Raw genomic sequence first — 13,221 nt, forward strand, 5'->3', positions numbered from 1 at the left:
AGACCTTCTGGATTGGATAGTTAAAGATATTTTTTTAAGCTTTTGACCAGACATTGCCATTTATTTCTGAAAGAGCTCAAACATTTAACTAGTCTCATATTATACTTTGTCTATCAATGACTGCAGTTGCAATACGTGCTAATAGAAGCAAGAAAAAAGCAAAGTGTGATGTATTTCCAACCAACATGCTATGAAAAAAAACAGCAACCAATCAATGAGCTTTGTGAATCTTTAGCACTTTGGGTAGTTCGTAAAAAATATCAATTCACAAAAGCAACGGATGGCTAATGCCAATAATCACATAAATGTACATACCTATACATGCATATGGTATTTATCTGTATGGGTGAATGTATGTGTTTGCGAGTTGGGGAAAATTTTGTCTAAAGCAGAAGATGGGTTCAAAAATGACCGTTCGCCTGCATTCGCCTTCATATCCGCCTACAACGTCACATACATACGCACTATGTATGCTATACAACAACAAAAATGTATTCGGCTTTATTTTAATGTTACTCCATATACATTTTGCTGCTGTCTGAACTTTGTAGAGTAAATTAATTTATTCGTCGACATGTGCCGTTTTAATTGCCGCCGTTATTGTTATTGTTGCTTGATGTATGTGTAAAGCAAGAGCACAATTTTATGCGTGCGAGTGTGCGTGCCTCTGTGTTGTGCCGTTATTACTGTATTATTTCGCAAATTATTAGATTTTTAAACACTGCACGGCAACGTACACCTACACACATATATGAGTGCATACATACACACTTATATATAGAGATGCACGTGGGTATGCGTGTCACTGCAGAGAAACTTGCGACCGGCAAGGTAATTCATTTGTTTTGGCCATTTCACATTTCTTAAATTAGCATATAGTAGGCATATATACATACATACTGACATACAGATAGTGAAAATTTGCCAACGCAATGCGTACGAATCGGATTTCTCGTACACGTGTAAACAAATTCGCACGCATTTATATGGGTATTTATGCTTTTTCATTGTACCAAAGCACTTAGGCATGTGTGTGTGTACATGCTACATTATTATTATGCGAAAACATCATTTGCTATTATATTATTTTGAATTTTCCAGCAATTAGTCTTGTTTACATTGAGCGTATGCACTACCAAAGTGCGTATCGTCATATGTACAAATGTACTTATGTTCGCAGGTAAGTATCAGTACGTGATATGGTAACTGAATAACTTCACAAATAACTGGCATACACATACTTGCCCCAAATGATGCACCGAGTTTATTTAGTAATTAAAATTTGTTTTATTGCTGCAAATTCTTCACTTAGCCCGTTTGAATTTGTGTGGATGTGTGCTTTTAGTAACTTGATGATGAGATGCAATTGATAAATGGAACTTTATAAATAACATATTATGCAGCTTAGCAGGCTAATGGATTTGGTGAAGTGTATGTTATTTAAAAACACATGCTAATAAAATGAAAGTCAGTTCCAAGAACAAAAAAAAATAATATCGGACATTGTAAAATGAAATGATAGAATCATTTCAGAAAAACCTAAAATTGAGATTCATCGAAATTTGAGCTGTAAGTACTTATATTCCAGTCAATTTCACCGCATGGAGCTCGAAAAGCTGGCGGGATAAAATTTTAAATTTTTTGGATAATGTGGAAGTAATGATAAGGGTACAATCAGGGGAAATCTACTGGACCTAAATTTGACTATCCAATTAATTCAGCAGTTCAAAACGTAAATCAAATATTGCAGTATAGTGTCTGTTTTCCGCCCTAATTTATCGCAATTTCATTCTATTTAGCAGAATGCATCCTGAATACAATATTCTGAAGAGTAAAAGGTATCTCTGTTAATTTTAGAACCTTGTCTGTTCTTTATTTAACTGGACCTAAGCTCATGTGCTTCCATAAATAAACTGTTCCTCGAAACAGTAAATAATTTTTTGAAAGATGATTTCAATTAAGAGGTTTGTAGTTAAAATTAATCTTCAAAAGACAAATTGACCTTCCAGTGGTCGTGCAATTGAGACATCAAATTTTTAATGACGATATTTTGAAAGTGCTGGATAAAAATGAAGTTTGTGTGTTAATAAAACATTTTTTTGTCTAAATAATATTTAGGAATGTCCTCTGCGCTCGGCATCAAGCGAACCAACCATTCGAAAATGGTTTGGTTAATTACGTACAAGTCATATGGCAGTGGACGAATGACGATGAAGGCAGTGGAGGTCCAAAAGAGTTAGGGACAAAATTATCAAAAAATTCACAATATCATTTTGGATTACCATAGAATGATTTTTATTGTGATCTGTAGCTGACATACTGAATGTCGAGTGAAGAAAGCTACTATTTGTAACAAATTATTGAAAGCGCCCAACGCTTTTTTGTCCTCAGACCTTGCCTTATAGCGCACAGACGAAGACGAAGAAAACAGATGCTAGTATTTAGTTTTAGGTATATACGGTAATCTTTTAGCATTAACATGGGCTAATGATGAGGTCAATTACGGATACTACTCGGAATGATTCATCGTACTACTCTCAAAACCTCAAGTTGAACAAATGTCCAACACTGAAACCCCTATACAAGTAGGTCTAATCTCAGCAGTTTTGCAGAATAACTTTCATTAGATAATTTCGCAATACGAAATATTTTAACAAGATTTATGTGTGTATGTATGTAAGCATTTTTTCATAAGATATATTCACAATATAATCTGCGTTTCCTTTCACCAAAGAAACATTTATCAATTAACGTATCTCATGCTGTTATATCCAATCGCGATACGAATAATTAATTACAAATACTTGCTGCAATTTTGGTTGATTTCAGAGTGATTCTTTAGTGAACAAATTTAATTGTAAATAGCGCTTTAGCAACTCTGAGATTATATGTTACATTATTTGTAATACACATTAGCTAATGAACGGTGCAATGGGTAAATTGAGGTTTAATACTGTTTCAGCGTTTAAAGTTGGTTGTTGGACTAAGATATGCAATAGAGCAGACAAAATCGTTAGTTTTTGTGATTCATGAGATATCCGAAACGAAAGATTAAACCCATAATACAGCGCGTTCAAAAATAACGTTTTTTCTTCGCGCCATTGATTCGAGAAAAACTCGTTTTGTTTTTTTTTTTTGCAATTAACACATGTTCAATTGCGATCACTAACGCGTACAATTTGGTCCTTTTAATGTGACATGTCATGCCGTGAAATAAAAAAAATCAATGCAGTGCTTTAAAGCTTTAAAGTATTTAAATACGGGTTGTACATTTGTGAAGAGGTGGTCCGACCATTATGGAGAAACTGGAAACGTAGATGACAAGCCAGGAAGAGCGAGGAATATCGTGACATCTAAAAGTGAGTAAAAAGTTATTGTTCATGAGTCAACTTTTGTATTGTTCAACCCCTTCAGATGTGTTTGGCTAAGATAAGGACAAACATTTATTTAAAGAAGTGCTGAGCACCTCCAAAAAGTGCATGTTTATGGATGCTTCTCAGGTCATGGATGTGGCGTCTTGAGGTGCTTCACAAAAAACCTGAACGCGGTTTAAATGATTACATTGTATAAAAGATCAGAAAATATCAAGAAAAATTTCACGTCAATCAAAGATTTCATTCGGCTACTCGCTTCCTCTGAAATATGTAGAAAATTTAGTTGCAAGCTGCCATCAAAGATGACAGGTTATAATAGACAACAAAAAAACGAAGTTAGCCGTTGAAAATAGAACATGAAAAATTAGTCTTTAGTGCAATTACAAAACTTTAACTGAATTAACCATATCGATATTTTTTCTAAAACATAGATACCATAGCTTAAAAGTTAAAGAATCATAAACTCCCATTTTAATCAGGTGCTGGATATTTTAATATCGAGTCTAATATCATCCCCAAAAAGACTCCTACTAGTTGGACAATTAAGATAATAATATAATACACAGTTGTAATATTCAAAATAATTGGAGTGGCCTCAACATAATATATAAAGCATTGTTCATTTTATGCAATCTCTTTACGCATTTTAAAATTTTTATTAATACTAAGTGAAACAAGAAAATAGAATTATTTCAATATAAACCTCAATAATTCGGTGTTCAAAATAATAGGAATGTAACACAAAATTCAATAAATCTAATAATAAAAAAAAAATAACAAATTATTATTAGTATACAAGTTAGTTTCCCTAATATTTAGTTGAGTAACCGAGATTTTTTATTACTGCAGCACATATGCGGGGCAATGAATCTTCTTCAGATAACAATAGCCTTTCTGGCACAAATATGAATAAATAACATCGCAAAAAAACTAAAAAGCGGAATTTTATGCTTTGTGTTTTACCAGCAGAATACCGGTAGAAGTATTGCTTGAATAGTGCTTGGTGTTTATGTTCTGATATGATACATTTGGATTAAATATTTTCTAAGGGGCAATATTTGATGTATTAAATGCAGAATAATTGCCATTTAGGATAATTATTTTTCCGGTACAAACTCGATCGTATTGACCTTAGATTTTCAATATTTATTTTATACACTAATTTATTACGCATAACAATTAAATTATCGTATATATTATTTGCACGGAAATTTTGTATCGTTCTTCCAACAAAACAATGAAACCTATAACGAAACAAGTAAGGAATGTTTACTATATAAATGGTATTTTAATTAAAAGTAGGAAGTATTGCATACATTATTTACAAACACAGGCAAGAAGATGCACATTTATTAAAAAAAAATTCTTTCGGAATTTCATTAAGATTTCTAACATATTGACCGATAGATGCAGTATAAAGTCAACCGGAAGTTCGAAAATATTTTAATTAGGTATTTGGGCTAAGCGAAGTATGAACCCGATTTAACCCATTTTTGGCACAAGGGTATACATACAAGTATTATTATCAAAAAACATTTTCCTTGAATTTAAATTTATATCTCAAAGGTTTACCGATATTTTCAGCAAAAAGTCAGCCGTAGGCTCTGGTGTCCACCAGAATTTAAAAGTTTGTTATATGAGAAAGATGGCACAGTGTATGATGGAAATGAGTTGGTGTCCCCACACAACAAATTGGTTAACATTGGTCCACTAGTTCCTGATATATAGGATTTCACTTAAAAGGTTTTCGTTTAATGGCGTTTTGTGGTCGTGGCTGTGATCCGATTACATCTGCAATACCAACATTCCTTGGGTGCCAAGTTTCATCAAGATATCTCAATTTTTACTCAAGTTATCGCTTGCACGAACAGACAGTCACTCGGATTTCAATTCGTTTCATCGCAATGATCATTTATATATATGTACATAACTCCATATCTATCTCGATTACTTTTTGGTGATACAAACACCGTTAGGCGAACAAAACTATTATACTCTGTGCAACAAAAATTTGCAGTTTGCGCAAAGCTTCTCATACCCACTATCGAAATAGTAATAAATCGGAAATGCCATGCAATCATACAAAACTAATTGAAAGACGCAGTGGTGACATAAACAGCGATTTTCTCTACTCGTGCGTCAGCCATTCGCTGTTTGTGATTTGCGACGATTTTCTGCAACAGGAGTTTTCTGGAGTTCGTTGGTTGGTGCTTGCTAATATTTAGTTTAGAGGCAGGTATTTAATAGTTTAACACCAGTAAGGACATTCCAACTTTTCGATGCACTTTCGCATGGAGTTTCTACGAAAAATCGGGTTTAAGGCTTAAGACGGCACCTAGCAGATATTTATTTTTTAGTTTTGACGCTATTGTAATGGTACCAGAAACTTTGGTCTGTGTTTTATATCGTATTACATGTTAATCTTTCTTCTTGGATGTTCTTTCAGTTCTTTCTTGGATGACTTAGTAAATCCAAAATAACCAAAGTCAGTCTAACCTAAAATCTACGTTGGCTGGTATGGCTTGTGACTTTAGAAGTATTAAAGGCACTCTGATATGAAAATTTTCTAAATTTTTCTTATTGGGATAGTTATTGTTGAGTTTTTATTAACGACTGTGAGCCACTTGAATGCGGAATGACATTATTTCATTTTCATTTAGAAAGCATTCACAATTTTCACTGCGGTCCTTTTCAAAGTGAATAAGACCGAAAGAAAAATGTTTTACTTTTGTTTCTTTTAATATTCGCTTTCGTCTTGTAAGAACAAAAAAAGAAATTCTTTTGACATCAGAAAATAATTTAGAGTTAGTAGGAAATAATAACAAATAATGTAATTTTGTGAAAATGCTAGATAGTACATATTCTCAACAAATGAGTTTAGAGAAATTGAATCGACGGCCCCGAAACAATGAATGTACATGTGAAATAGACAGTAGAAATTGAGATTTTATTAGAAACCGATTGAAATATTAAATATTTTAAAACGCCTTAAACATCACTTTTTGGAGCTCATGCATATACAAACCATGTTTTGTGGTTCAACCTAACTTTCAAAAGAAATGTGCATAAATTTCATAGTTGCCGAAATTTTAAGTGACGCAACATTTGATTATTTAAGATAGAGTTTTTATTTTATTTTTTTTTTTGAAGAAATTGAGCTGATGTCTGATCTACATATATTTGAAAATATCATCCGAAAATAGTTTCCGAAATATGAACGTATTTGTAAAAAACTTAACTTTTAACTTAGTGTAATCGGTACCCAAAACTTTAAACGCGGAAATCTTCTATGAACCGGCTTGACCGATCCACTTGGACCTTGTTAGATATATTTGGATATCGAAGGAATACGATTTTTGATAATAATTTCGATGTTTTAAGCACTCTGTACTCTGAAGTGTATATTTTTTCATAAAAATAATGTTTTTTGGAAAGCCGAAAGTTTTTCAAAAATGTTTACTAATCTTTCGATTTCAATAATATTTTTTTGTTTTGGTTCTTGGATTTGAGATAATTTTAAGCAGAAATATATTCTTGACCGCTGGATCCTAGTCGAGATCGACTATTGGTTCAAGAGAAACCAAAATTTTTTAGAAGTAAACATCGACTATTAAAGTACACTAAATCTGTGAATGCACATTAAAAAGAAATAATTTTTATTAAATAAAATGCCGCTTCAAAATTGACTTACAAGTGGATATAAACGCTTTAGGGATGTTTATTTAAAATGCAAGCAAGAATTGCATGGCATTCTACATATACCTTCACAATGTTATAATATTTAATCTATTCACTAATGTAGACTAGTGAGGACAGTTGTAGATATTTAAAACAGCTGTTTTTTAAAAATTAACATCGTTTAATATTTATTAAAAGAAAATATTGTAATGTCGTACTTTGTTAAAAAAGTTGATAAAAAAAATCAACAAACATAAAAATCAAATGCAACGAAAGCCATGAGGAGCGCTCCATAAACCACAATGCGTTGCATGTACCTTTATATGAATACCCCCTAAGTATCGTGAAGTCTGCAGGCAGTTTTCAGCTACTTACTGCCGTCTGTCTTGCTACAGGGATGTACTGCGCCGAGTCGTTAATGTCTTCATTAAGTAAAGTGTGAAAATGTTGACGCGCGCGCCAGCAGAAATACTACGAATGGAGTGTCCGAAGGCATGCTTATTTACAGCTTTTTTCAATGAGATAACGATAACCTGACAAATCAACGCCGACCGGCAGACAGACAACATACGTCAATGCCACAGAAGCTCTCTACCTTCACACATAATTTGAGAGACATAATTGGCTTTTGTTTAATAGTCATCTCTATTTAGCATGTGCTGTATTTTTAAATTTTTAAATCGAATATTGGCTTGGTTCAAAAAAGCCGGGCTTAAACATGTGCTGTAAGAGTCGACAACGCAGTTTGCCTGCGAAGACGTGTCTAAGCTCTCAAAAATCAGTTAGGAGCGGGAGATTTCGCGCTCAACATCACTTGTCTCTGAGCGGCGGTAATGATTTCAAGTTTATTAATCTCAACTTCTGCGTTAATTTTGGAGCTCATGCCTTAAAACTCGCTTTCAATTCAGTCTATGCAGTTTGTTCGGTTCAAGCCGTCTGTTGTGCGCTGCTTGTAAACAGTTGGAAAGCGCGTGTTGAAAACTCAAAACGCAAGCACGGTTACTCTTTCGTTCGAGTTGTTATAACGGTAACATATTGTTTTGAATTGCCATAGCTGATGTTTAATTTGAAAGTTTTGCTGCATGTATAAGCTGTAAAGGTGATTTTTAAAAGTTACTTTTAACCGAAAAGAAGCAAGCTTTTCGACACTGCTTAAAATAAGTGCTAATCTGAGATAATATCTTAAAAGTATTTCTGTTATTACAAATGTACATGAAAACTAACCAAGAAAATAAATACGAGAAAATTTGCAAAAATGGCAAATTTATATCGTTTAGAGTGAAATATATTTAAATGAAATCTTGAACTCTGTATACATTGGAGCATTTTCGTATATAAAAAATTATAGATGTGGGCATTACTGACTGTGCACCGAATGCAATATCGCTAGATATAGATTACAAATTCTAAAGTAAAACTACGACAGTGTTTGAGTTTTTAATAGACTTATGGAGGGTTTTAACAAACTCAAACATTTTTGTGTTCTCAGTTAATTCTCCCGCAAGGAATAGTGGTCAGATAAGTAACTTTGAAACACGGTTAATTCTAAATAGAAGCAAGAAATTTCAGGAATTTCATCCGTTAGTAAGAATTTCAATCATTTTAATAGGACAGACTGAGGATTTAATAAATCATAATTGTATTGTACATGAATAACAGTGACTCATAACTACTTAACATACAGTTATTGATGGAAAATATATTTAAATAAAAACATTCCTTTTTTCTATTATTAACTACTAATAATTTCAAATATACACAAGTGCAACTCAGTCATACGGTATTCAAGTTCAACTGACGTAAAATTTCATGCTAGAGATTTAAATACTTGTAAAAAGGTAAAAAAAAGGAACCAGATTCTAAAGGCTAAACAGAATGCATTCAGAGTCAACGTGGTATATAGTTTATCGGGGATGTTTTGAAGATCTTTGCTAGATATCCTTAAATATTGGTTATAACTGTGTATAGTACATATTTCAATGTTTCAAGTAGTGGACCATGACTTAAAACTCCATTGAGAGTGAATAATCAATATTTCCGGGAATAACTGCAATACTAGTCTTAACGTACCACGATTGCATTTTTTTAAATACTAATAGAAGGCGAAGATAATTATAAAAAGAAGTCAACATGCTACATATTCCAAAAAATTTCAATGCATTTTTTTTGGTCCAGAATTTAACTGCTAAAAAATTATGAACACAACCTCCATTTCTATCTTAGCTCATGAAGTACCGCTATCAGACTATAATGTTGGTTATTGACAAATAATATACTTAAAATTTCGCATTATTTAGTGAGTAGATACATTCTATAGATCTTAATACGCATATTTATATTCTATATATACAAGGTGCGTTCCAAAGTAAACAGGACAAAATTAACAACGTAAACTCTAGTGACGCCATCTATATGTCGACTAGTGCGTTAGAATCTGCTATCGTTTATCGACTTCCATGATTCATGACATTTCATCTATTGGAAGTGAAGTTTTAGGATTTTAAGTGTCAGTATGTTTTTGTCATCGGTGAGAAAATGTGCTTCGAACAAAGAGCCAAGATTAAATTTTGTTTTAAAATTGGTAAAACTTTTACCGAAACGTTTCAATTGATAAATTAAGTTTATGGCGATGATTGCCTATCCCGTAGCAGAGTGCACGAGTGGTTTCAACGTTTTCAAAGTGGTCGTGAGGACATAAATGACGATGAACATGTGGGGCAACCAAAATCCGTGATCACCGAAAATTCCATCGAAACTGTCCGGGAATTCATAAAAAATCATCCGAAATCATCATTGAAATTCATGGAAATAGAATTGAACATCTCCAAAACATCGATTTATCGCATTTTGACCGAACATTTGGGCTTGGGTGTGTGCACGGTTTGTTCCGCACAAATTGACTGACGACCAAAAATTGCTCAGAATTCAACATTCGAAGGATATCATTAAAGAGGCAAAAAAAGACCCGAACTTCCTTTACAAGATTATGACTGGTGACGAAACGTGGTGTTTTCAATATGATCCCGAAACGAAACGCCAGAGTGCTGAATGGACGGCGCCGGACGAGCCGAAACCCAAAAAATCGCGCCTGGAGAAGTCAAAAGTGAAAACAATGCTGATTTATTTTTATGATTCAAAGGGTATTGTCCACAAAGAATTTGTTCCACCCGGCCAAAACGTTAATGTGGTATTCTACCTTGGAGTTGTGAAGCGTTTGGTGCGCCGCATTCGACGTGTTCGGCCCGAATCTCGCGAAGATGGAAGTTGGCGTTTGTTGCGCGATAATGCGCCGTCTCATCGATCGACGCTTGTGGCCGATTATTTGACCAAAAATCACATTTTAACAATCAACCACTCCCCGTATTCACCTGATATGGCCACGTGCGACTTCTACCTTTTCGGAAAAATGCATTTGTCGATGAAAGAAAAGCATTATGCAGACGTGGACGCCATTCAAAAGGCTTGCACCGGCATACTGGCGACCATACCGGGCAACGAGCTAAAACACTCATTCGACGTGCTTTTGGACCGTCCAAAAAGCTGTATTAAAGCAGAAGTAGACTATTTGAATAAAATTATTTGATTTTTCCGATAAAATCATTTGTTTTGACTTTTTTTTTAAAGTCCTGTTTACTTTGGAACGCACCTTGTATTTCTCTTATGTGAATAAGAATGCGCTATTCACTTTTTATATTCTCGCAACCTGTTACTACAGAGTATAATAGTTTTGTTCACCTAACGATTGTTTACATCACCTAAAACTAATCGAGCTAGATATAGGGTTATATATATATAAATGATCAGGACGAAGAGACGAGTTGAAATCCGGGTGACTGTCTGTCCGTCCGTCTGTGCAAGCTCTAACTTGAGTAAAAATTGAGATATCTTAATGAAACTTGGTAGACATGTTTCTTTGTACCGTGAGTGGGTGTAATCGGACCACTGCCACGCCCACAAAACGCCATTAATCAAAAACAAATAAATTGCCATAACTAAGCTCAGCAATAAGATCCAAGACTGTTATTTGGTACACAGGATCACATTAGGGAGGGGCATCTGCAGTTAAAATTTTTTTTTAAAAGTGGCGGTGGTCCCGCCTCTAATAGGTTTAATGTGCATATCTCCTAAGCCGCTAATGCTATAATAACAAAATTCACTGAAAGCAAATTTTTTTAGAACCTCTACCTACAGTGTGAACATAGTTGAAATCGGGTGACAACTTCGCCCGGTCCACATATAACGGTACTGTTAAAAACGCGATAAATCAAGCACTAAACACGCCGGAGACATTAAATTTTATCTCTGGGATGGTATGAGATGACTTTATAGGAACCGCCTTCAAAATTAGACAGTGGGTGTGGCACCGCCTACTTTTAGGTGAAAACCCATATCTTGGGATCTGCTTAACCGATTTCAACCAAATTCGGTGCATAACGTTTTTTTCATATTTCTATGTCATAGTGCGAAAATGGGCGAAATCGGACCCCAGTGCCTATAGTTGACCTTCTAACGAAAATATCAGTCAATCCACAAAGAAATCTCAAAGGAGTATACCATTTGACTTTGCGAGAATATAAAATGTTCGGTTACATCTGAACTTAGCCCTTCCTTACTTGGTTTCTGTTATTTTTATTTTCAGTTTTTTTTTTTACAAATCAACATTTCCGCTTTTGTACTTGTTCACTAGGGTGGAGCGAAAACATTTTTTGTTTTGATTAGCCTGATTAAGGTAAAATCTGTAGATTATAAAAATATCTATATATAACATCTAGATGCGGCTCAGTTACCCAGAGTTAAAATGGGGCCGCCTCTAGATGTTAAAAAAAAAATTATTTTTCGCTTCATCCTACTGTTCACACAATTTAATTAAGAATTGTATCGAGCACAGCCGTGACTAACATATACAAGTATATACATATAATATATATGTTTGTATGTTGGCAGCTATTTCGTATAGGTTTGAATGGTATATTTTCTGCATACTCAAATTGTCCAGCTAAGCAAATGCGTGCAGACAATTCTAACCATTCCCTATTTTTGAAATCTTATATATATACATAAATATGTACATTTACCAACAACAATACTACACATTAAAAGAAATTTCACTTTCACGGCAACTCTTTATATCAATGATGATGTTAAAACTGACATAAAACTAAAATAAAAAACCATAAGAGTAACAAAACTATAAAAGAAGTGAAGTGAAAAAATGCGACCAAACAGAAAAACAAAATATATTAAAACTAACTGTAAGAATTCGTGGAGAAGTCATTAGTAAACTTCATAAATATTTATTAAGTCGACGAAAGAGCGACGCAGAGAATGAAATTTTCGAGTTAGGCGTGGTTGGAAATGGGGGAATGTGTGTTTTCGAAATTTTTGTGGTAAAACTAACCAAACGTTATTGATTTTGTTGCTTTTTTCCATAAATAATATTTATCTACACTGAATACAAGCACACTTTCTACAGAAACACAAATCTTAAAACGAAATAGAGAGCAGCACAAAAATCAAGAGTTAGAAGCGAAGCGAATAAATTTTATAAAAAATTTGTTTGCAGTTTAAAGTGGCGAAAAATTTAATAAAATTATAAGTTGTGAAATAATAAAAATTACACCAAAAAAAATTCTCAAACACAAAAAATAATTGGCGTAAAATAGCAAACGTCAACACTCTGGTAACGCAATGCAACGATTCGTCTAAATAGGTTTGTCGCGCGTATTTGGCGTAAATAATGGAGCCGATGACGTTGAAAAAGTAATGAGCCGCGCAATTGTAACGAAGTGAAATAAAACGAAAGACTAACTTCAAAAACACAGCGTAAATCTTACGAAACCACAAAATCAATAAAGCAAAAAAAAAAAATATTACTAATAAAAATTTAAACCAGCAACACAAAAAATCAACAACTAAAATATCGAAGCTGCGCGGCAAAAATCACTGCACAGCAAAACGAGGTAACATGGACGCGGTCAATTGGTTGCGGTTAAGTCTGCTGCTGACGCTTGGTAAGCTTAAAAAAATAACAAAAAATATGTACTTATACCTTACTTCTTTTAAGTACTCACTATTGTTTACAAGCGCTTCTTAGCACTTCTCTTTAATAAACGAGTGTTTATTTAGCGCTTAACTATTGCTATTTCAAATATAAACAGATTTTGGGATT

General features: G+C 33.7%; 2 protein-coding genes and 1 long non-coding RNA gene across 13 annotated transcripts in view; 1 reads left to right on the top strand and 2 right to left on the bottom strand.

Moving 5' to 3' along the window:
- The window catches only part of qin, a 180,142-nt gene that overhangs the window by 89,901 nt on the left and 77,020 nt on the right, over positions 1 to 13,221 (bottom strand). The gene's annotated exons all lie outside the window — the stretch shown is intronic.
- Positions 1 to 13,221, bottom strand: part of LOC138859033 (uncharacterized) — a 59,211-nt gene that overhangs the window by 30,203 nt on the left and 15,787 nt on the right. The gene's annotated exons all lie outside the window — the stretch shown is intronic.
- LOC106620053 (daxx-like protein) overlaps positions 7,961 to 13,221 on the top strand; it is a 74,681-nt gene continuing 69,420 nt past the window's right edge. The window contains exons 1-2 of one of the 11 annotated variants that reach the window (XM_036357882.2): positions 7,961 to 8,079; positions 12,512 to 13,063. In XM_036357882.2, coding sequence (XP_036213775.2) covers positions 13,018 to 13,063 — 46 coding nt within the window. In that variant the 5' untranslated portion in view covers positions 7,961 to 8,079; positions 12,512 to 13,017. Of the gene's footprint in view, positions 8,152 to 12,511; positions 13,064 to 13,221 lie in introns of all 11 variants that reach the window. The other 10 variants (XM_070113179.1, XM_070113180.1, XM_036357883.2 and 7 more) reach the window with 10 other exon arrangements.

The sequence above is a fragment of the Bactrocera oleae genome, chromosome 2 (assembly GCF_042242935.1).
Source record: "Bactrocera oleae isolate idBacOlea1 chromosome 2, idBacOlea1, whole genome shotgun sequence".
Classification (NCBI taxonomy): Eukaryota; Metazoa; Arthropoda; class Insecta; order Diptera; family Tephritidae; genus Bactrocera; species Bactrocera oleae.